Source organism: Gadus morhua, chromosome 4 (assembly GCF_902167405.1).
Source record: "Gadus morhua chromosome 4, gadMor3.0, whole genome shotgun sequence".
Classification (NCBI taxonomy): Eukaryota; Metazoa; Chordata; class Actinopteri; order Gadiformes; family Gadidae; genus Gadus; species Gadus morhua.
The window spans coordinates 21656906-21682486 of record NC_044051.1 but is presented as its reverse complement, the minus strand read 5'-3'; the positions used below and the strand labels follow the sequence as shown (position 1 = coordinate 21682486).

The following is a 25581-nucleotide window of genomic DNA, read 5'->3' as shown; positions in this document are numbered from 1 at the left end:
GTACCATCGAAATCTTAACTAGCATCGACTACAATTTATCCAACCATGCATTCAGAGGAGCTCAAATAACATATAGTGACAGGATAAGAGCTGAATAAATGACTCGGTTGTTTGCACTTCAAGGGAAGACGAACAAATATGAATGTGAATTTGAGTAAACAAACAATTTGAACATGAATAAAATGAGTACAATAAATGTAAAAATTGCCCAATAATCTGAAGGTAATACTTTGTAGTCTTTAAAATCATTAGTTCTGTATCTCCAGCATGTGAATATCCATTATAATACTGAGCGTTCCAAAACATTCAAGCTTCAAATACTTGAGCATGCTAAAACACCCAATCTGATGGTGTTCAGGAAGTTCTCATAGAATAACACTTACTACAGAGGAGAACTAGCCTGCCACGTCCCAGAGCAGATCCAGTTTGATACTAAAAGGTTGAAGAACTAATATCTGCCTGATTTGAAATGGTTTGTTTGTCAACCGTCTAGAAGGGACATAAAGAAGAGGCTGGTGTCTCGGGAGGCTAAAGCAGGCTGTGTGTTATGTAATGGTGTTAGGCAGATGACAGCATCAGCACAGTGATTCCTCATGTAATAGCGACTAGCTAGCCACCAATGTTGATTGACAGTTGCTATAGAATTATTGATTTCAATGATTTGGAACTCAAACAATACAACATTCGACCACAACATTCCAGCATTTAAAATGATTGCAAATAATGCAATGTGTAGTGATAAAATGGTTGAACAAATAATCCATCAATGAGAATGAAAGTAATGACTGGCTGGGTTGGTGTAAGGACTGAAGGGTGGTGACGAAGTGGTTATAGATGCCTAGGAGAGCCCAAAGCAGCAGAGTGGCGCTATTTAGAGTATCTTGTTCCAACAGCACCAGGGATAAGTGTCGAGGCTTATGCTAAATCACAAGGATCGTTTTGCAGAGCAGTGGTGGTTTGGCCTGCTACTGTAAAGAACCACTAGGAACAAGCAAGGCCCCACGTCCACTAGTTTGTTTTAAGAGGGGTTTGAAGCACATTAGCGATTTGAAAAATTACCACAGGTATTTTGTTTTCTTAAATTATATCAAAATTAATTCAGTAACTAATATTAGTTATTTGATGTTTGGATATTCATTTAAAGGTTGCATTAGCGATGTTGGTTGACATCAATGTATTTGAACCAAGACCCCATACAAACAGCCAGCTCGCCCCTTCCTTCCGTGCTTTTTGCATCCAGTAAAAACCTTCATGAACGCAACGCAAAACCCCACAACACCCACCCCTTGTCGGTGATTGGTTGCATTACTATTTTATTTGGTTTTCAGTGGTTTGGTAGTACAATTTGTTTTTGTCTATGATCTCGGAGCATAGGCTGCCTACAGTAGCACCGTTTTTTTGACGGCCTGCTTATGGGTCGGGCAGCTAGCGGATCGTGCGGAAAGATCAGAATGTGCTAATTTATGCTTCGGCCTAGAATCACCGATATAAAGTTTAAGAAGGCAACTATTATTTTTTAGCAAATGATTGAAATTAATTTTACAACAATGCATGGGCGGTACCGCATGGATTACTGGACAAAACACCAAATGTGTTTACATGGACACAAAATGCTTCTGAAGCGGTAAAATACAGTCACTTTTTATTCAATATTCAAACATGGCGTGAAATATCCGTATATTCAAATAGATTAACGATTCGGTTTTAAAAGTGCCATGTTTTGTAGAGGATTTTTTACAGTCTACCGATTGGTTTTTATTTTAAAGGTCCCATGACATGCTAGCTTATGTATTCTTTAATATAGGTATTAGTGGGCAACGAGCCAGTCGCACATTGAGCTTCCCCCAAATGCACTGTTTTGGTGTCTGTAGCTATAATGCAAATGAGGAGGTGCGAGGCGGATCAAGGAGGAGGCTGGGGGTGTGGCCCTGAACAGCTTGCAGCCACGGTTCCATGCGCTCTGTTTAATGGCGAGGCCGATATTATGAATCTCAAACTACCGCGTTGGGTTCTCCGACGTTCCTGGTTCTTCCACATCAATGTGATGTAGACTGAACCGCGACAAGGAGGAGAAAGGGATTGTTGCCGGGCAGCGCTTAGGCACCTCCGATTCCGGCGGTAGTCCCTCAGCGGAGCTCAAGCGGGAGACATTCGCCGCCAACAATCCCTTTCTGCTCCTTGTCGTGGTTCATGTTCTTGAGGGAGTCAAAGCCAAAGTTCCTTCCCCCCAATTCATTCTCAACCTTGGCTGAGATAACCCCCACTACGAGTCTCGTTGTAGAAATACCAGAGACGAGAGTCCTACGTGTTATGCCCCATAACCCGGGGATTCCACCGGACGCGTTACGGCAACGTTACTGCTGCAGCACGGAACGTCTGCGACTCTGCCCTGCTTGCATTTCCACCGGGCGCGTTACGGCAGCGCAACGTGCGCTGCGAGCCAGCCGTATTCACGCGAGATCACGAGATCACGCGATAATCCTAAACCTAATGTACTTAACTTCCACTCCTAAAACGTCTGCAATTAAATGCCACGCTTTGTCCTTCCGGCCATTGCCCTTATAAAAATAATGATTTGGTACATAAATGACGTTGTGATAGGCTACATGAGCTGAGTATTGCGTTTTATTTTGAAAATTGACCGGATGCTCTATGGCTTTTACTTTTTCACTTCCTGCCCTGCTCGATCTGCTCTGTTGAAATTGACGCGGTTCAGCAACGGCTTGCGGCAAAAATAGAAATGCTATGGAATGATAGCGCTGCGGCATGGCGAGCCGCTCCTGGGACGTTGCTGAGACGTTCCGCAGCCGCGCCCGGTGGAAATGGTCTCATTGATTAGAATGGAACCTATCTGCTGCGGTGACCGCGGCCAAGACGTGCCGCAGCCGTAACGTTGCCGTAACGCGTCCGGTGGAATCAGCCCTTGACACCGAAAGCAGAACGGTTATCCAAATAACAAGGAAGTGTACAACACTTGCGTTACAGTCCTGGAGCTCTACATCTAAATAATATCATATAATACATAGATATCTATATCATATAATACATATTATCACAGCCAAAAGCTGTGTACGCCTCCAGACGATATTATGAATCACAAACGACTTTGTCGGGTTCTGCGACGTCTCTGGTTCTTCCACTTTCACACCAATCTGAAGTAGACTGAACCGCGCGCTGTCTGCTGCCGGCTGCCCGCTGCCGGGCGATGGTGCCTCGCGGCAACCGGCAGCATGTCGCAGTTCATGTACTTCAGCGAGTCAAAGCCAAAGTTCCTTTCCCCCCCAATTCCTTCTCAACCATGGCTCAGATAACCCCCACTACAGTCTTGTTGTTGAAATACAAGAGACGTCAAAGAACCGACAAGAAACACTCATCTTCCTTACTTCCCTCTCTGAAAATCACTAATGTTTAATGGTATGGATTCAGCCCTATCTCCATGTTGGAAGTTTGTGGCCGGGGCACAGTGTACCCCTTACTCACATTTCTCCCCTTAGTTTCAACAAGTTCGAAGTAATAGGAATACCTCCGTTCCTAAAAGTTTGTGCTGGCTGCTTCTCGCTTGCCATGATTGCTCTTCATGCTACCAGCCTCTGCCACATACAGTGTGGAAGGAGAGCTTGTGACAGGACTAGTGAGAAAGCTTTAATGTGCACATGCTTGCACACTAATCCTTTCAAGGGCTCTCATTCCACACAAAATAGCAGACTGCCTGAGAAGGCAGTGTCGCCGTCAAATCTGTCCCTGGGAAAAGTAACGTTGCACCGAATTGAAAAAAGGAGCTACGTTTCGTTACTACATTTTCAGCTTTATTTTTTACCCGAAAAAGTATTTGCGTTACTTTGTGTCGCGTTGTCTACCGGTCACACGGTGACATCAAAATCGCTACAGTAGCGCCAATTCACACCGGTGTTCTCTATACACACACGTCTGTCAGAAGTGCTGATATTGGTCTACAACCAAACATGACTTCCTCAACCAAGAAATGTAAAATTTACAATAAAAACCCTGCCTGCACTGAATATTTGTGTATTTTAGCACCAAATCCAAACCGATGTGTTTAATTTGATTATAATGTGCGGGGACACCACATTGTGAAGCACCAGACTTTCTGCTCAAACTTTCCCAATGGATCTCAGGAGAGGGCTGCAAAGATGCAGAGTTTGAGTGCATCTTACAACTGGAGCAGTACTACTACGGTGCGGTAATGCACAGCCCAAGAGAGTACAGCAGCTACCCTTCGTGTTTCCTGGGTCTTGGCGAAGAAGAAAAAAAGGCCATTTACAGACTGCATGCTGGCTGTCGTGAATGACGTTATAAATGATGACCAAATAAAAAAAAACAAGTGTGCCCTCTGTCATTAAAAATGGGACTGAAATTTTTGCTACAAATCTGTTGAAATGTTAGAAGTCCTGAAGAAAGTTGATTTCATATTTATAGAAGTAGATGAGAACACAGATAAAACTGATACTGTACAATTGTGCACATGTCAGTTTTTTTTACGGCAAATGCTTCCGAGAGGTGCTCGGCTTACCGTCGTCAGAATGAAGCACAACTGGTGAAATGGTCTGGATACGAGGGGTGAGAGCACATTGTGACGGACGGGACTCCATCCACAATTTATTTATTTGCTGCCTCCAACACCGCTTATTTCGCATACTGCCTTCAGTAACGTCTGCTGAGCCCCGCAAACTGATTTAGAACAGGGACGTCAGGTGGCCTTCCAAAGGCAGTGCACTGGACCGTTTATGATCTCAGAGGAGATCACCACCTTTCTCCACAGCACCAAGCAGAAAAATGCAGAAGCCCGCTTGAATCGCAGACTGGACGACCACTTCATGGCCGATGTCTGCTTTGCGAGCGATATATTCAAAGGCACCCGAGTAGCCGAAACGTAGGGCTACAAAGCCAAGAATAAACCATCTTTGAAATTGTGGAACAGATGAGTGCATTCCGAGTCACAGTGGACCTTTTTGCGACTGACCTGAGCACAGGCCGAATGCTGCATCTGCTCCCCTTATCGTGCTCAATATGTTGGGATCAACAATAGGGATGGGAATTGATAAGAATTTCACGATTCCGATTCTGCTTATCGATCCGATTCCTTATCGATTCTCTTATCGTTTCTCATTGGGTGAGAAAATAGGTATAAATGTGTTTGTTTGTATTAAATCTCTTTAATATCTGATCAGAAGTGCTTCTAGTATTAGGAAATTGTACACTTTCAAATCAAATGGTCTAGACGAAAAAATATATGTTTGGCTTTTTAAGCCCAAATGCCATCATTATGTGCCATACAACTAAAAACAGACTGAAAACAGCCAAGTAAGAGCTTGTGCCTTTTGGAATGCTAACAGTGCTCATTTGCATTCAACTTGTAACAAAATTCAACTGACATAAACAAAATGAAGCATTGATTAGACAGAGATTTATTAGATGGGCCTACCTAATAAACCGTTGGAACAAACAAGACCGGATACCATAGCAATGCCGGTAAACAAACCCCGAGAAGCCCAATCCCTATGAGAGCTCCCCACGCTACGGCCATCCGGAGGCGACAGAGCTGTTGGCCGTGATATTATACATACAATTATAATATATTATATACTATTATATATAGAGCTCCGGAGTCGCAAACTGCAACAATCACTTTCTCCTCCATGCCGCAGTTCATCCCGGACTGCACTGCAATGAGTTTGACGGCTGAACGCTGATTGGCTGTTACGTTACACATGTCACTCAGTTATCACGCTGTTGAATGCTGATTGGCTGTCATCACGACAAAAACTTGTCGCCGGTTTTCTCCCGTGAAAAATTCGACCTTATACGCATCTCTACGTTCACTTTGTATGGGATCTTGTCGCCCCGTCGCGTTTGGTGTGAACGCACAATGCGATTCTACCTCGGCGGCGACATGTTTGCTGCGTTCTGAACCAAATCAAAGCAGCGCGTGTGTGACGTCACAACGCATTTGCCGCGACCGGAACCGATAAGCGGAATCGTTAAGCAGGCTTGCTAATGATTCCAATGAATCGGTTGTCTCGGAACCGGTTCTGAACAAGAACCGGTTCTCGATTCCCATCCCTAATCAACAAACACATGTGAATCAAGCTGTTCACACATGAACTCAATGAAAAGCAGCTCTTGATGCTCCCTGACTGACGCTACTCCACCAATCCCGAGATTACATTGATGTCTCATGGGCAAAAAGTAACCGCTCTCGTTTAGAAACAATTTGTCACTTCTCCCACTTAGAAACTCGGCAGGGTTACTACAGCCTAAATACACATTATGTGGGATGTGTAACAAAGCCATCAGAAGTAGAATTGTATCAATCCGTGGCAAGTTACCATTAGCACTTGTTATGGGTTTATTCTTTTAAATGAACTTTGTGATTTGCCTGGGTATATTACCAAAATATTTATTTTAATTAAAAAAGGGTAACAAGTTATTGCTCACACTGTGCACCATTTTGTTCATGCAATGCGAGTTGTACCTATGTCAGACCAAATTTTTTAAAGTGATATATTGCTACTACCTCAGATTCTATTCAGATAAGCTTTATTGTTTTGTTTTTAATAGTTGTTTTTTTTTGTATAAGTGCCCGTCACAGATGTTTCAAGGGAAGTGATGAATAAACATTACTAATTTTCAAGACATTCATTTGTGTTGGTTTAAGGTTTGTCATTACCTGTCTTTTACCAGGTGCTAAAAATGTCCTGCCCAGCAAAATTTCTTTGTTTGAAATCTGTCCCAACTGAATTTGTAATTTAATTGCCGTGATCTAGACCCTTGGCAGCCATAAGAGTGTGTACAAGTTCAGACGTTGGGGTGCAACAATGCTCATGAACTAAAGATCTATACTCAGTATAGTTCTATGCCAGTGCATAAAATGCCAAAGTTTCAACTGTGAATATACAACATTGAAGACCTGTTTGGTACAAGCATTCTGTATACCAACTAGGCCTGGAACGGGTAACAGTAGGAGGGACTGAATAGGTCAAATTGAGAGCCAGGCCATAAGCAATTATAGATATCGATACGTCGACTGATGTTCACCATATAGATAAAACAGCCTCACCACTAATGCGTCAGGCCACAGCAAGATCACATTAAAATCAACTTAAAAAACAAACTGCATGGGGAGGACCTGCCACTACGCAGAACTAGGGGTGGGAATTGCCAAAAAATATGACGATTCGATAGTATTGCGATAATTGGGCATTGAATATTGCGATTTAGCTATAAAGCAAGTATTGCAATTCGATTCTTGATATATTGGGATTCATGTCCCCCTTATTATTCAATGGCATTACAAAAAAATGAGGAAAAAAGCCTGCTCAACTCACTTCAAATGTCACATTTAATTCTTTGAACAACATTATCGTCAACACATAAGTGCAAACACCTAGAAGGGTTGTCCTTGAACTTTCAGTACACAGGATCTTAATAATTATTAGGGTTGCACCGATTTGAAAATTTTGGCCGATACCCGATATTAATTCGGTCTGAAAATCATGCAAACTGAATTTTTGAATGTCTTCCTTTATTTTCAGAACGTATTTAACTTCCAAATAACAAGGTTATGCCCCGTTTACACCATCCCGCTAATGGCCGCTAATGGCCGATGGACCACCGATGTGGAAGTCGGGGTGATTCGGGTGACATCGGGCTAAAAATGTATGATCGGGTCAATTTATCAGGGTAGCATTTACACATACCCGATGTTATAACGATAACATAACGATTTATGCCAGGGAAGACACCCGAAGTGCGTTTGGCGTCATTTGACGTCATTTCGAATGACGCCAAACACGTCAAATGACGCGTTTGGCGTCATTTGGCGTCATTTCGGGAGAAGGCAAAGGGGAGACTGGTTTAGACTGATATTTATTTATATATTTATTTATATTACAATAGCGATTTTATAATAATAGAACACCGGTTCTAAATGGGCGAAGTACCCTGTAATTATAAAAGTAGGACATCCATCCATCACCCCCTATTTATACCCAAGTGGCAGATTGAGGGTCTTCGTTAACACAATCTGGTCACTCACATCGTTATTAGTAGGGGTGCAACGGATCACAAAGCTCACGGTTCGGATCACGGTTTTTGAGTCATGGGTCGGATCATTTTCGGATCAACAACAACAATAAAGATAACGAGACAAATGTGACTTTAAATAAAAAATAATAAATAAATAAAATCTTTTAACTGTGTAAAAACAAAATAAAGTGAAAAATTAGGTAATAATCCTGCTTCCTTTAAGCATGGTCAATATTTGAAAAAATTGCAATTTGAGGCACCATTATTCCTTCTTCTTTTTAACATGGATAGGATAGTAAATAATCCCTAACCCTGGATTTACAATTCAGGATGTCTGCATTGCCTGGGGAGAGGCAATGCAGACATCCTTATCTTCTTTTTTTTTGTTTGGTAGCGAAATACAGTTTCTGTGGCGTTTTATTTGGCATTTTGTAAATCCATTGATTTCGGTTGGGAGACTCATGCTCATTGCAAGGGGGGTTGGTTGTAGTCTTTTCGCTCGGTTCTAGCCTTACTGTTGATACGCGAAAAGACTACAACCAAACCTAAAGACGTCCGGTTCCGGTTCAATGGGATTTACGGAACGCCAAATAAAACACAACAGAAACTGTATTTCGCTACGATACTTGATGATGTTGTTAATACCGGAATTGTCCTCTAAACATGCGCTGATCACGTCTACGCACAACTTTTTTTTTAATCAGCCAATCCGCGGATCACTTGTGTCCCGAACCGTGATGGTTGATCCGTACGGATCACGGGAAACCCGTGAACCGTTGCACCACTAGTTATTAGTCTAGGGTTCTCGAGGGTCTTTCGTGTGTTGAGGTTGCCGATATAAAGACGATAAAGCGCGGAAGATTAACGAATATAGCCGATGTGCCCAGGAAAATTCCCGAACGATTTGCGATGTCTTACGTTATACTCCCGTTCTATTCCCGATTAGCCCATAGCAACACCTGGTAACCGATTCTACCCCGATAGACCCAAAATTAACAAACATGTTCGTTCTTTGCCGATGTTGCCCGATCATTGAGCATTTCTTCCCGTTTCTTCCCGTTGTCTAACGATGTTCCCGGGAAGAGTAACGGTGTTTCCCGATGCAACCACGCTATTTGCCGATGTTATAACGATAGCTGCTGATTTAGCCATCGGGCACCATCGGGGCCCACTATCGGGTAGGTGTAAACAGGGCATTACAGGGCTACCAATAAAACAAAAGTAACCAACCTTTACCAAACAACCTATACTCTAGGGTCTATAGCATATAAACACGATGTCTGATTACAGTTTAATTAATTTTTCACAATTTACCAGCTCTCATTTTGAAGAATAATTACCGCGCCATTTGTTTCAATTGGAATCGCGACGGTCTATAATTTCAACATAAAGTGTACATATTTGTAATTCAAAATTCGTCCCAGCCTTTATACCACAGATATTCTAGGGTCTATAGCATATAAATGCATTGTCTGATTAGTTTAATTCACTTTTCACAATTTACCAGCTCTCGTTTTGAAGAATAATCACGCGCCATTCGTTTCAATGGGAATCGCGACGGTCTATATTTTCATCATTAAGTGTACATATTTATAATTCGAAATTCGTCCCAGCCTTTATACCACAGATACTATAGGGTCTAGAGCATATAACCGCGTTTTCAGATTACAGTTTAATGTAACAGTAAGCTGACAACATCGCTAATTAACACCGCAACCACACGGAAATAACGATGGCAACTGGTCAAACTAATTTTCTTTTTGCGATCATTCTGCGCGCGCATCCGCCGTGTTGATAAATAATCCTCCTTTACACATGGCCAAATCCCCCTCCCCCTCCCTCTATCGGTTGTGGATATCGGCCCAATTTTACTCATTGGACCGATGCCGGTTAAAAAATGACGAACATCGGCCGATATCGATATCAATGCCGATATAGCATACATCTCTAGTAATTATACTCTGAATAGGAGACATCTCACATGAATGCTGAGCTCCAAGCACATAACTTAAAATTATTTGAATACAATAGAGTAACATAAAGCAGACATAATAGAGTAACATAAACCGGAGAATAATATGAGTAACTTAGAGCTTCAATCAAATTGAGAAAAATAAACAAATGTGTACTGCTAGAGTCCTGTCCTGTTGGCTGCAAGGTCATTAACCAAATTGTTAAATGCAATTGGGAATAAGTTTTGTTTTCCACTGAATTACAGATCAAACAAATTTCCTGGCGGTAAAGGTAGAAGGTACACAGAGCTCATTAGATCATCTACCGTGATGGACAACAGGACTTGAAACAATAAATAACCATGATTTATCACAGAGGGATGTGTCTACCAATATCTCAAAGTCCGCTAATAAACGGTCTGAGGAGGAGTCAGGATAGTAGGGGTGTGCTCTGAATCTCACGTCACGGCTCCTTCTCATGTTGTTAAAGTTAGTTTATACTTCCTCTTAGTCTGAACGCTGTGGCATCCACTTTGGTCACCCTACGTAGATTTGCTACGTAGCCAGAGGTGGCAAGTTAGCAACATTGCAAGTGTTGTTTCTTTGCAATATTTCTGGCGATATCAAGTCATCATTTACTTGTTCAAATAAATTAATTAATTAGAAATACTCGATTTATGAGAACATTATTTGTGAATGGGCATGTAGATTGTTTACCTCCATTGTCCAATGAGCGCTTTTGGCCTTCATAGCTGTAGAGAGAAGGATCTATGACTGCAGAGGAATTGATAAGACTCAGCTTCTGATCACCTCCAACCTTAGCTGCCATCTGCAGAGACAGGGAGAGAAAATAAAATGTAATGCAGCATCAAGTGTTGACAAGTGTCATATATTGCAACTCATCTGCTTCAATGTATATCCCTTTGACACATCAAATACGATTAAAGTTATCACTTTGCATTGATTTGATGATTAACGCCAGCGGGGAGGCCGCAGTATTAATTTGGTAAATTTAAAGCCACTTCCCAGCAAATGACCCATTCTGAGCTACCATAATATAAATATCCTGAGAACACATTATTTCCAACATTCATATCGTTAACTGGAATGCGTTTAAGGTTCGGTGACTGTATAGTCAATCCACGTTGAACTTGTCCAACTAGTTTTCTATCTTCTATGGTTAACAGAATGTCACTTTCCTTTAAGAGAACTAGTGTTGGACCGACAGAAACATGTCCCACATACCATTTCATTTATTCGTAATGTTTTAAAAGTCCCCAAATTCGAAAATGTCTCCAGTTTAAATTAACTGTGTTCCGTGCATCATAGTCTAGTTAGAGAACAATTTTCATCCATAATTGAGCACTACATACAATTGCAGTTGCAAAATTTGTCCTTGTATCTTCAGCATGGATGGCATTTAAATATTTAATTGTGCTGTTTTCCTGTTTTCCTCTTTTAATCAGCAACCTCTTCCACTGAAATGTATATTCAAGAAAATTACACTTAATTGAGATCTGACTGAAGATTTCTTCAACGGAAAAGATACAATGATACCAATTAGAGCCGTTTGAGAATACTGCTGAAGTGCTGGAATGGACGAAGGTGCATTTAAATACGTGAAACACATTTCAAATGGAGTACATGACAAATGTGGCAGGCCTCATGTGAAATTGTACCACACAGGATAGCAGTGAAGAATGTGACCGGTGAAAAACAGCCACATTTATAACATCATTTATAAAGCTCTGATCAACAGAGTGATCACAACACAAACATTAACAGTGCAATGAGCTATACGATTAGCCATCAACTAGTTTGAAGTATATAAACATGTCATCTAATAACTAGAAAATGCATTTCCTGCAGAAAATGCGGTGAATGCTGTAGTACAAAGCCATAGATGAAGACATAAAGAAACGTGAAATGGCTTAAATCATGTGAAGGGATTTGAACAAAAGTTATAAAGTCTAAATGGAGTAAACAATGTAAACATGCACACCATTTAAAGGTCCCATGACATGCTATTTTATGTATTCTTTAATATAGGTATTAGTGGGCAACTAACAGTATTCAAAGACGTTCCCGAAATTCAGCCGTGGTGCAGAGTTACAGCCACTCCGAGCCAGTCGCACATTGAGCTTCCCCCAAATGCGCTGTTTTGACGTCTGTAGTAGAGATGCGCGGATGGGCTATTATTTCATCCGCAACCGCATCACAAAACGCTTGATCCGCCCGCCATCCATCCGCAACAATTTTTTTGACCAATTTTCAAAACCGCACCCGCCCGCCATCCGCCTGTTGTTTTTAGGTATATGCGCTGCTGACGCGAGGCTAGAAAGTTCTTGCCTGTTCTTGAAAGGAGACTGATCCAATGCCGCAAAGATATTTAAAGGATAAAGTCCCTAGAATGAAAGCCTATTGGCTATGTTGTAGCCTATCCGCAGAATATTATCAGTGAAGTGACGTCCGTCTCCGATCGATGCACAGGGAGAAACTTTAAAATAGCCAAGCACATCGGCAAACCTGACCTTACCATAGGCTAGTAGGCCTACACTTTTTTATCATTGTAATAAAACGCAATTTGGTACACCATTTTAATATGGTAATATAGCCTACTGTGTTGTTTTTTTTGCAAAATGAAAGATAGCCTTTTAAGGAAACGCCGACTCAAGCCTATTCATTCCGAAATGTCACCGCATTGAAGGCTATATAGGCTACTGTAACAAGCCCAACACTTGCCTGCTTGCCTTGCAAATCAAAGTTTTCCGACTATTTTTCTTACCTTCTTTCTTAGGTGTTGATGTTACTGAGCTAGAAGTTTAACTTGTTCTGCACATCTCGTGCTGCCAATGCCTGATGTCACTTCTGAGTCAAATCACTCCATCATCTCTTTGAAATTCCATATTCCACGAGTGGTAGGCTACAATGACTGGCTGTTTTAAAATATAACTTATACGAAACAAAATAACCCAGGCAGTTTCATCTACTGTCTCATAACTTGCAGGTTTGTGGAGACGCGACATGGGACGGATCGTCACTTAATTTAAACTATTTTGCTTCCGTTAGAGAGCGAGAGCGCGCGCGCGCGAGCGAGCGCGTGTGTGTGAGAGACAGAGAGGCCAATTTACTGCCTGATGAGAATTGGATTATTTCAAAATGTGCTTGGAAGTAGGTAACGACATTTAACAATGTGTATATATTTTTGAATTTCGTTGGTTAAACCGCCAACCGCCCGAATTTAATTAAAATATTATTTTTTGTCACGTCACCCGCCCGATCCGCGGTTTAACCGCGGAGTCCGCGGTTGCAACCGCCAACCGCGCATCTCTAGTCTGTAGCAATAATGCAAATGAGGAGCGAGGCGGGTCAAGGAGGAGGGTGGGGGTGTGGCCCTGAGCAGCTTGCAGCCACCCTACCATGCGCTCTGTTTACACTGGATGTATCGCAATGGCGAGGCGCACACAGCCATTAGCCGTGTTCTGTAAATATTCTAGAACACACAGGAGTCCTGGAGCTCTATATCTAAATATTATCATATAGCCTACATAGATATCTATATCATATAATATATATTATCACAGCCAAAAGCTGTGTGAGCCGATATTATGAATCTCAAACGACCGCGTTGGGTTCTCCGACGTTCCTGGTTCTTCAACGTCCACATCAATGTTAAGTAGTGTTGGCTCGTTCGTTCGCGAACCGGTTCGAATGACCGAGTCTTTAGGACGAACGAACCGAACTGGTTCATCTCTCTCGTTCGTTCGGTCGTCTCGTTCACCATTCGATTCACCGGAAACTCGACTGAACGAACGAACGAGTTTCCGGTAGCACTAATGCTGCTATCCATTTGGATGTACAAAGTGGTAAAGTCGCAAATCTCCCAGCTTTCTGGGAGTATTTCTTCGTAGTATCTCGTCGCTTTCAAAGTAGAGCGAGCAGGGCTGTACAACTTGTAAAGAAGATGGCTGCGCCCATAGTTAATGGGGGTTGAGATGTATTTTCTTTGTTTTTGTACCACGTTGGAGGTTTTAATGTCGTTTTTAAATCCTCTTACACACTGGATTTCATTGCTGCTGTAATCCGGTCACCAATTTATGCATTGCACGGTCATGCTTTGCATGCAATTCAATGTAAAGTTGTGTTTTCAAGCTGGTTTGCTAAAGAGGCTATGTTGCTAATGATGACTAGCCTGCTACTACTCCCCCTCGTGGCTCGACAGAAACACAAATGACAAACTGGAAGGCTGGAGCAAGGGAAATACGTCACGTTCTCGCTGAAGCTGGTCGTTCGTACCAGCGTACCATCCAAATGGATAGCAGCATAACTCCACTGAGTCTGACTCACTCAGCTGAGAACCGTGCAATGGCGTGCATTCCATGATGCGATTCACCGTTACCGGAAACTAGGCTGAATCGCGAACGACTCCTCCACGTTCAGTCGAGTTTCCGGTGAATCGATTCACCGGAAACTCGACTGAACTGGGAAGGGTCGTTCACGAATCGTATGTTCGTTCAGCCTGGTTTCCGGTAGCGGTAAATCGCATCATGGAATGGACCCCATTGCACGGTTCTCAGCTAAGTCAGTCAGACTCAGTGGAGTTAGTGCTACCGGAAACTCGACTGAACGAACGATTCGCGAAGAACTCCTCGTGGCGAACTGAATCACGCGAACTGGGTCACGGAAACGAATCATTAAATCGACCATTGATGTGAAGTAGACTGAACCGCGACAAGGAGGAGAAAGGGATTGTTGCCGGGCAGCGCTTGGGCTCCTCAGCGGGGCTCAAGCGGGAGACATTCACCGCCAACAATCCCTTTCTCCTCCATGTCGTGGTTCATGTTCTTGAGGGAGTCAAAGCCAAAGTTCCTTCCCCCAAATTCATTCTCAACCTTGGCTGAGATAACCCCCACTAAGAGTCTCGTTGTAGAAATACCAGAGACGAGAGTCCGATGTGTTATGCGCCATAACACCAAAAGCAGAACGGTTATCCAAATAACAAGGAAGTGTACAACACTTGCGTTACAGTCCTGGAGCTCTATATCTAAATAATATCATGTAATACATAGATATCTCTATCATATAATACATATTATTACGGCCAAAAGCTGTGTGCGCCTCCAGACGATATTATGAATCACAAACGACTTTGTCGGGTTCTGCCACGTCTCTGGTTCTTCCACCTTCACATCAACCTGTAGTAGACTGAACCGCGCGCTGCCTGCCGCCGGCTGCCCGCTGCCGGGCGATGGTGCCTCACGGCAACCGGCGGCATGTCGCAGTTCATGTACTTCAGCGAGTCAAAGCCAAAGTTCCTTTCCCCCAATTCCTTCTCAACCATGGCTCAGATAACCCCCACGACAGTCTTGTTGTGGAAATACAAGAGACTTCAAAGAACCGACAAGAAACACTTGCGTTACAGTGCGTGTATTCTCACACACACACACACACACACACACACACACACACACACACGGTTGTGTCTCATTGGCGGGCCAACGTCTCTGGGCGGGCCAGGCAGAGTAAGGGGAGGAGCTTAGATGCTTTATGACGTCCTAAATAAAGACATTCCAAATCAGCGCGCTTGAGCCTCCGTTTTTTCAAAGGCGAGCAGAACAGCTAGTGCTCGTTTTACACCCAACGCAAGTTCTAGCCACTGGGGGACCATAGGCAGGCTAGGGGAACTCATATTTATGTTAGAAAACCTCAAAAAGTGAGATTTTCATGTCACGGGACCTTTAAGAAAAAGTAAATGGTTGGAAACAAATAGTTACCGCTGAATGAAAAGCACAACGCATTGCTAAAAATGTAAAATGAATTGAACTGAAGAATCTGAAACGTCAAATGTATTGCCCTGCTCTCCGTCTCTGTGTGTTTAAGAGAATAGCGAGCAGGTGCGTGATTAAAAGTTGCTCAATAGAGTGGGAAAAACTGCCCAATCTGGCAACACTGCCTGAACATCATCCAAAAGTAGCCCAATCTGACAGGAAAAACCACCCAATCCGGCCACACTGCTGAACGTCATCACGCTCCAGAGTCAACGTAAATCAATGAGACCAACTGAAACGAAGCCGGTATGAAACTAAAGTGTGATTCGGAATAAAGTTTAAATGATATCGAAATTCCTTTTCGGTATTATTGAAGATACAAGTGTGTAGATTTGTTAAATGGTTTGAACGAAGGTAAACGGTTGAAATTTGACCGAGATACGATGTCTTAAGTTATTTAAGCTTAAGAATGGGCAGACGGCTTCAATGGGACCAACTGTAGAATATGACGGTTTGAAGATACAAGTGTGTAGATCTGTTAAATGGTTTGAACGAAGATAAACGGTTGAAAATTGATTTAGTTACGACTTAAAACAATTGAAGTACCAGAGGCCTCCCATTGACTCCCATGTTAAGAAAAAAGATAATATTGTAAAAGTAGAATATCTTAAAAATCTGAAAAGCCCACGATTCCAAGCTATTCTGAATATTTAAAAATTTGAATGGAGTCTCTAGGTGAAAATTTTAGGAAGGAGATAGGTATCAAAGTTTGTAGAGAATAAGAAAGAAAGAATACAACTTATTAAGAACAATAGTTGAGCGCTGCACTCACCTAATAGCAAGAATTGCAAAGTGCCCTTAAACCCAGTTACGAATAATGCCACATGATATTGATATTTGAATTCTACAACAAATTCAGGAAAAGCATTTGAAAAATGCATGTGTGCCATGTGAGAATCCCCGGTTGTAAAGAAATAATGTGGCTCGGAAAACATCTTAAAATAGGCCTACTTTATGGGTAGAGGGGAAGTAAGGAGCCACTACACACCATGTTCAATATAGTAAACATGCACTTTGAAACCAAACAGTAATGGCTTGAGTGAAACTACCGTAGTAAACAAAAAGGCACTTTGGTTGCTAGTGATCCACTTGCCCAGATATCAGTCGCTCATCTCAAAAGGGGACGCTGACATGACAAGGCGATTCAGGGAATGACACTTCAAGCCGAGAACTTAGTATTCATGGCATGTGTTCAGGGAGTTGTGTACACTTTGTGTGTGCTAACTGCCAAACTTTAAAGGTGCGCCATGAGCTCGCGTAGCAGCTCACCAAGCCCCCCACTGGTCAGCTGTCCCACGACCCTCCACTGGAGAAGCACCAGTGCCCTTCTGCCCCCCCCCCCCCCCCCCCCCCCCCCCCCGGAGGAGCACCTGGGCGCCCGGAGGAGCACCTGGGCGCCCAGAGGAGCACCAGGGCGCTCCACGTCCCCCCACCGGAGGAGCACCAGGGCGCTCTGGCAAGGGTGCTCTGCTCCATCTTACACCCCTCAAGCTAACTTTAATTCCGGGTCGACAGTATTCGGAGAGTGTCGTGGTGAACCGCCAGAACCGTCAGTGAGCTTGGCATTCAACGAGAAGCCATCATGTCGGGTTCCTGAAAGCTACAGCCAACTTATGTGGACTGACAACAGGTTGCACTGTGTTGCTGGTGTTGTGTTGTTAAAGTTTCACTCGGGCTGGCCGGCTGATGGGTTTACTGGGATAGCGGCAACCCGATTTATATAGTTTCCTGTACTCGTTGTCATTCCCACCACCGCGTTCCCTGCTGTGTTTTTAAATAAGCAACCCGCAAAGTGGAGATAGTCTCTGCTTCCTGGGAGCTGTAGGCTATGTAGCTTGCTAGCGAGCTTTGCATGAGGAGTGTTTTCAGTGTGTGTGTGTGTGTGTGTGGGGGGGGGGGGGGGGGGGGGGGGGGTCTAAAGGCACTTCAACATCCAGGAAATGTCTGTCTCGTCGCAAGAAAGCGGAGGATTTCTCATTGGTGGATTAGTTACCTGTCGTATCCGGCGTATCGCTTCTGCGAAGTCATCTTTGGATCCAGGATGAGCCACCCGGCCCTGTCCCTGCACCAGCTCCGCCATCATCATCCTCCGTACAAGGCGGCTCAGAATCACGCTTTAAAAAAAACAGCACACGTGCATGGCCGTCGCTTCTCGGACGATCTCGCGGGAATACAGCGACGAGAGTCGGATCCACTTGACAGGCTGGAGTTCAGCGGTCTGCGGCGCATGATGATAAAACTGAAGCCTATAAAATAAAATTGATGGTTCGATGCAGATATCTTATACAAAAAAAGAAGAGATGAAAATAACAGCTGCTCTGGCAAGTCACCTTCCCTGCACACATCTCCAAATGCAGCAATGAACTTCCTTTTCCCCCATATTCTGGAGGTGTATTACATCAGAACACGTAATGTTGCCAATTAATTAAGTGGTGTATGAGGTGACTATCTGTTAAGGTTTGCCAGCTATATATGTATTATTTTTCTACCGTGATAACTTGAGTTCTTGTTGGGTTGAGTTGAGTATATCTAATGGTTGTTATTTTATAAGATATGAAGTCCCTGAGAATCATTGGCTATTGGATTTACCCACGGGCCTATGCTATATGTTTTCACTTCTATTAAACTTAAAACCTTGGACATATTCAACAGCTCACTCGACATAACTCTCTATAAGTATTCATTAAAGTTGCAATAAAAGTGCCCTAAACATAATTAAATAGTGAGTGTTGAACCCTTGCAAATACAGCAACCTTTCTCGCAAGATACCTAACACTTCCTGACGGACATGATAGATACATATATTGGCTTTCCCACTATCTGCACATGTGGAAACATATTTTTCGTCCACATCTGGAAAATGTCGGCAGCTAGACAGAGGAGAGTAAAATTGCTGCAAATTTTCAAATGGTTAATGCAAATCTGTTCCTGTTCCTGAAAATGTATCCCAAGCTCAATCAGAGTGATCGGCCCATCTGTTGCCCAGAGAGAACACTTAAAACAGAGAGACACATTCAAACTATCTCTCTTATGTCACATAAGTGATATGTTAATCAAAAAATGCATTATTAGCAAAATATTCTGCCTTTATTGTAAATGGTCAGTACAAATAGATAGACTAAACAGATAAAAAATGTAAAGTAGAGGGCAGTTCTGATTATTGTAGACACAATTATTACCCTGATCAAACCTTGGGCTGTAACAAATCTTACATCATCAATCCAAACAGGAGATTCTAGATGCATATACCACGTATAGCTTCCCACCACATGCAACACTAATGCAGTTGACCCTGTCTTCCAGACAAGTGGATTGACATCCCACTCCGATGTGCTCTGTCTGACATTAACTCCTAGAGATATCCATTTCCCAGCCGCGTCGGCCCGGGGGCATGTTATCACCTCTGAGGAGGACGAGGGGAACATTAAGCAGGAGCCGGGGGCCCGCTGCCCGCCAACCCCTAATGTAGCCCGACTGGAGCAGCAGACACTACACACACCCTGTTGCATATTGCAACCATGTGGCAGCAAATGTATTCGGAGCGAGAGGTGGCTGTGTGGGGAAATGATGAAATCATCAAAGACCTGGGTGGGTTTCAAGACAATTCTGAAGGAGAAAAAAATGGCAACGGTGAGACATGCATACACAAATTCACCACTTGTGTCCAGAAATAGTCTGACAGAGTGAGGTTGCACAGGTGTGAGTCTCTGGACGACTGCCAATGTGTATGCTTGCGTGTGTGCGTGCGTGCAAGTGGGACAGGGTGGGTTATCAAATGTCATTGATACCATTTCCTCTACGTGGCATTGTCTCTCACAACATGGTCATCTCCCTGGGGTCAGTATTCAACCTGTTCTGCAACTCCTCTGACTCACTGTGCGCATGTGTGCCTGTGTGTGTCCGTGTGAGTGTGTGTGTGTTAAAAGGAAGAGCTCCAATTTCTGGAAAATAATAAAGCCAACAGAATTAATACATACAAACATCAGATTTATTCTAGGGATGATTTGGGAAGGTAGATTCTCTCCATTGAAAGGGATGAAGGGAAATGGATAGTGGAAAGGGAAATCAAAAGCAGAAAGATATAGCCTACGACAGTTTACACTGAAATAGAAGACAAAGAGAATCCTTCATCCTTTATAAAACAGTCCAATTCGACACCCTAGTCTACTTTTTTATTTTTTCTGCCTCTACCTGCTACCTCCTCCTCCGTTCTGCCACTTTGCTTTGATTCAGCTCTGTATCCGTACTTTAAATGACTCAATTATGCGGGACCCTGTCGTGAAAATTACGGATGTTTTTCACTTTCTCTCTCCGCTGGGACTGTGACCCCTCCCTGTCTCCACTAACCCTCTTAGCCCCCCCCTCCCCTCTACTATTTCTTTATCGCTCCTTTCTCCTGGCGTCCCTCTCCACCTGTCCCGTTCTCGCCCCTCCTCTCCCAGAGTCACCAATTCACCTTGGAAACTGTTTTGCCCGACTCCTGCGTAGGCAACATCGGCGCCTGAAAGGAAATAATGGTTAAATGGAGTGTTTCTAGGCTTCCTGGCACTGGTAGACACAAGTGTACTCTGCGTGTAATTTCATTGCTGTCACCACCGCGCGCCGAGATCGTGAAATGACACAGGGGTTCTATTCAAATCTGAGTGTCGGTTATGACAAAAATGAAAGCATCTCACAGTCATTCATTGTTAATCGGGCAATCTTTTTTTCATTCTCCAAATCAAACAGTTTCACTAGTTTCAGTTTCCCCAACGGAGCACCGTAGAGCCGCATATTATCGTGTCTAAAGACATATTTTACAGTGAAAGATAAAAAAATTCTCCATTGAAATATTTAAGTATAAGGCTATACAACGTTATACTCTCTTGGAAGTAAAATGCTTCCGTGAAATTTACGGCTTTGTGTCAAATTGAATAACAAATACATTACCATGAGTGCAACATTAATCTGCTGGCACGAGTTGTGCTAATAGCATAGACACATGTACACAGCAAAGAAAATATGTGTGATCCCTGTTATGGCTCAACATATTGGTGCTAACCACAGTTTGAACGATCATGTCTTTGGTCACCAAATTTTTTTGAATAACTAGACCTATTCATTACTTTTGCGTGTACGGTGAATGCCCTGAAACCAAAGAAGCATCGAACACATAAATACACACACACACACACACACACACACACACACACACACACACACACACACACACACACACACACACACACACACACACACACACACACACACACACACACACACACACACACACCCTCTTGAGTAGTTTGTGTGCAGAGGAAGAGACAATCCCAGACTTGCAGCATTACCATTCATCACAACAAACATCAACAACAACCAAATAACCAGTAGTACCATTAAACATTTACATCTCCCAAATAATCTGCTGAGAGGCTGGCATGAGAGGGCTGGGCTACCCGGCTGAACCTGATAGGCCCACTCATCCACTCTCACCACCTAGTGAGGCAATAGATCGAACCGACTTAATGAGTGTGTGTGTGTGTGTGTGTGTGTGTGTGTGTGTGTGTGTGTGTGTGTGTGTGTGTGTGTGTGTGTGTGTGTGTGTGTGTGTGTGTGTGTGTGTGTGTGTGTGTGTGTGTGTGTGTGTGTGTGTGTGTGTGTGTGCGCGCGCCAGCAAAACAAGCCCAACCAGCACACCCCTGGGAGGGGCAAAGTGAAAGGGAAGACTCTCCGATAAGGAGAGGAGATAAATGTATTGATCGGAAATAAACATGCTGTATTACCACTGATCCGGGGGGGAGTGTGTGTGTGTATGTGTGTGGGAGGGGGGTATAGTAACCTGGTATGTTAAGGATCCAAAGAAGATGTTGTATGTACCTAGACCTGCATTAAAGCAAACAAACGTTGAATCAATGTACTGTCAACGTTCAACACTTTCATTCAGAGTCTGCATGTTAAAGTGGAAATGGGGGAGCTGCATTCAGTTCAGTAATTTGTACGTTTAATCTGTCAAGGGACAGATAATATTTTTTTCGACATGTATGCATCTTTGAACAATAAACACTTTATTATATTGGTGGGAAAACAAATGTGAATGTATTTCAGAATAAAACAAAGCTCACAAATAACAAAGCTATTGAGCTGGATCCCAAGACCGTAGCACAACTAAAACAGCAAGTTGAGTGATAATTACGTTATCCGTTGTGGTGGGTCGTTAGTGAGTATTTACAGTAGCAGCAGCATGCTGTATAATCAACTGAAGGCCTCTATGTTAAAGAATAACTATGTTACCCAGCTGGATACCTTCAACAAAAGGGTGGTCCAGCACTTCCTGTACATTCACACAAACCGACCTGTGAAGAGTATAGGTAATGCAATCTGGCATTGTAAGAAGCTATCGATTAGTCGTATGTCCTCAGAGGCCCCGGACTACCGACAGGTCAATGTAAGTCCTGGTAGGGCTTTGTCTTGGGGTAACAGGAGGAAGGTAAGTCCTCACACTCATTAACCCTTTTAGACGAGCACCACTGAGCAGCAGGCAAAATATTTATATTTTTCCATCAATATTTCATCACAGGCTCAGGCAAAACAAAGCCATGGGCTTGACCGTAATGGCCCTCCATCTGTCTATGGATCGTATGGATATCACTGTCGGGCTGTCCTTTGACACCAGAACATTGACTTCGACATCAAGGAACACACACAGACGCACACTCTCACCCAAACACACTGGATCTATGGATGATAGCTGCAGCCTGGAAGGCAAAGCGTATTTCACTGGCCTTTCTACAGTAACACACAGATGGCCATGTTCCACCAAAAGGTCAGGTTACCAAAGAGTCTGATAGAGCAGGCATTGTGTGTGTTGGACCAACTCTGGATGTGCAGATGGTTGTGAACTTTCAAAATCTGCAACTTGCCTATTTCCAGAACAAATCTCATCCCAAGGCCCGTTTCAGATGTGGGTTATATTCTACGTGGTTAGCCCTATATCAACAGTGATCCTCTCTGTAATGACTCCAGGTACGAGTCCCTAGATGCTCTGTCCACCAGAACGGGCCAGACAAACCGAACCGATTGTACAGGAATCTACTTGGTGTCTAGTGACCCACACATATTGTAAACCTCCCTTGTCTTTGACCAGTAAGAGTGACCTCATCATCTTCCCGTTCCCATTAGCTTCCTGACCGGTCCTCAGAAGAGGAATCCATTAACCCCTGGCCCGCTGGGTGAGGCAGGAGCAGCATCTAGTGAAAACATTCGTAGTAAAGAGGAAAAAGTAGCAAGTAGTATTTTTGCCGCATTGAATCCCCTTGCACCCATGAAGCATGATTCTGGCGCTGCGATGGGAGATGATGTGAGGTTAACGTGGGCACCATCTTAAGACACAACGTATCTTGACTTCTTAAGTCCCCCCCCTCCCCCCAGGCTAAATAATGCATTCACACCCCCACCCACCTAAGGATGTCAAAGCTGAATTCAGAGGACTTCAGACCCTCCTCCCGCCCGGCTCTCCAGAGAAAGACCTCGGCCCATATAGGGGTCTGATCCCAGATCCCAGGGTGGAGAGCAGACACAAGGAGTGGGGGACCACAATAGCCCCCCCCCCATATGGTACCCTGGGCTTGGGTTACACAGCCCCCATAATGAAGGGATGATGGGGGCACCACTTCGGCTTCTAATTGCTGGTAATTGCCCCCCGCCTCCATCTTGCCTTTCCCTCCCCTCATGGTCATTACTTCTGTCTCTTATTGTGCAGTCTGGCGTGGAGCAGAGGTCACGTGACCTGCAAGAGAACTTCCCCAAGTCCACAGGTAAGACGGCGAGACCAGACGGCGAGGCCGGGGGGATTGAATGACAACTGAGACGCGTCCGTCTTCTCTTCTTCTGCCAGAGGTCCGCTACAACATGTTGCGTGTTCCGCTGTTTATCCTCCCTGGACTTCGACAGAACCAATAAAACCGGCCCGGTATGACATCAGGGATAGAGATGATGTGCTTGTCTGAACAAGTCGACATTCTGTTCTGAATAGGGGAATGACAAAATTAAAAGGCTTCAGTCCAAGAACCCAAAATAAGCCCAAAAGACAGCACAGAAGCTCTGCCCAACCTCCTTCTTGACGCATCCTGAGCTCCTCTGAGCCGCACCGCTGGGCTGCCCTTAGGTTCCTCCAGCCGACGGTTCCTCCACTCGATAGGGCAAAGCAAAGCGTGGACAATTGTCCATTGTACGTGTGCTGTGAGAGAATGACAGGGACTGAAAGGTTGGCTGAGCACAGCTCCTGAGGACACGCACACACACACACACACAAAGCAGAGCCCATTAGAGATCCATTCAGAGTCACGGCTGACTTTCATGTTGTACTATTGTTACACTGCTCTCTCCTGAGAGGGGCCACAGAGCAGGTAATGAGGGGTAATTGATGTGTGGGGGTCAAGGATCATTAATCCCCTTGGTCAGGTGTCTGCCCGCTTTCATACCTGGCTGAGTGGAAGAGGGAGACTGCCGGGGCAGGCAGGGGGAAGGAGGAGGAGGTGGCAGTGCTGATGACTTCACTGGTGGCGGCGGCTGCAAAGTCAGAAGTGAGATGGATGAGCTGCCTCGCGTACGCAGTTGCAAGGACGAAGAATTAAGATGGATTTGAAATCGCGACAGTGGCAATAGACATGTTGTCACTATCGTGAGCGCATATGTAGGGACACACACAGACAGGAACACTGGGAAACAATGATCACATCCGTCAACAACATTCCGCAGGGTCATATCTTATCAGAAGCCCAACAAAGTTGATAGACCTTAACCCTCCCCCCTACAACCTGGGCATGCTGAGAGTGATAGCTGGCCCCACCCCTCTCTCTTTTCAGCTTGACTGACTAATCTCAACACCCCCCCATCCCTTCATTCATGGGGCAATTTAGGATGCTGATTATCCAGTAACCTGTATGCACACGCCTGTAAACGCTGGGGCTGGCTGGCTGGTAATTGACCAGGCAAAAAAAAAAAAAATGAGACGCCTGCAGAATAATTGTGTTGGGGGGTTGGGGACTGAAAGGGTCCGAAGACCCCTCCATGCCCATTATGCCTGGCAGGGGGTCTCCTATGCCTATGCAATTTTACCAGGAGGCCCAGCTCTTACACACAACCCCCCCTCCCCCCACAGGGAGGGCTGCAGCTCCTCCAGCCGGGGGGGGGGGGGGGTCATCGTCAGAGGCGATGTCCTGAACTTCACAGATGGAGAGAAGCGTTTTGAAGTGAGGAAGCAGATACACACTCCTCAACAAAAGGTTCTGAGGTTGACGCCGTAGGTTTGTGGTTGGCAGTTCAATGCCACTCAGAGAAATGTTTCAGACTCCTGCTGCGTTGAATGAATGGATGAAACCATTTTCCCCATTACTTAAAAGAACACCAAACCGTGTTAAGTACTTCGTTCTGGGACACGTGACAACACCAGAGATGACCCGAGACATAACAATGAGGTAGAATGTTCCCTTGCAAATACAAGATCTCCCGGTCTCCCGCAACTCCTGTTTCTTCCTTCGTTAACGCCTAGATACCCCACGTTGGGCAATATACATATGTGCGCAATCGGCTTCTCTTCCGGCTGACTTGTGCCATTTAAGCTGGGAAATAGCGCCATCATTTATGCTCCAGCAACCCTCAGCAAGCCACCCTGGCCAGACTTTGATTAATGCGAAACTCTTGCCATCACACAGCCTTCATCTCCATATTAAAAATGTCAGAACCAAGATGGTGCCCCGGTGTTCCCTTACCTCTGG

At 44.1% G+C, this 25581-nt stretch overlaps 1 protein-coding gene across 2 annotated transcripts in view; it reads right to left on the bottom strand.

The window, feature by feature from the left end:
- Positions 1–17977, bottom strand: part of fubp3 (far upstream element (FUSE) binding protein 3) — a 33602-nt gene extending 15625 nt beyond the window's left edge. Inside the window, exons 1-2 of one of the 2 annotated variants that reach the window (XM_030354210.1) lie at positions 17820–17977; positions 10716–10827 (exon numbers count right to left, since the gene is read on the bottom strand). In XM_030354210.1, coding sequence (XP_030210070.1) covers positions 10716–10827; positions 17820–17912 — 205 coding nt within the window. In that variant the 5' untranslated portion in view covers positions 17913–17977. The remainder of the gene's footprint in view (positions 1–10715; positions 10828–17819) is intronic. The other variant, XM_030354209.1, reaches the window with a different exon arrangement.
- Between the last annotated feature and the right edge of the window lie 7604 nt (positions 17978–25581).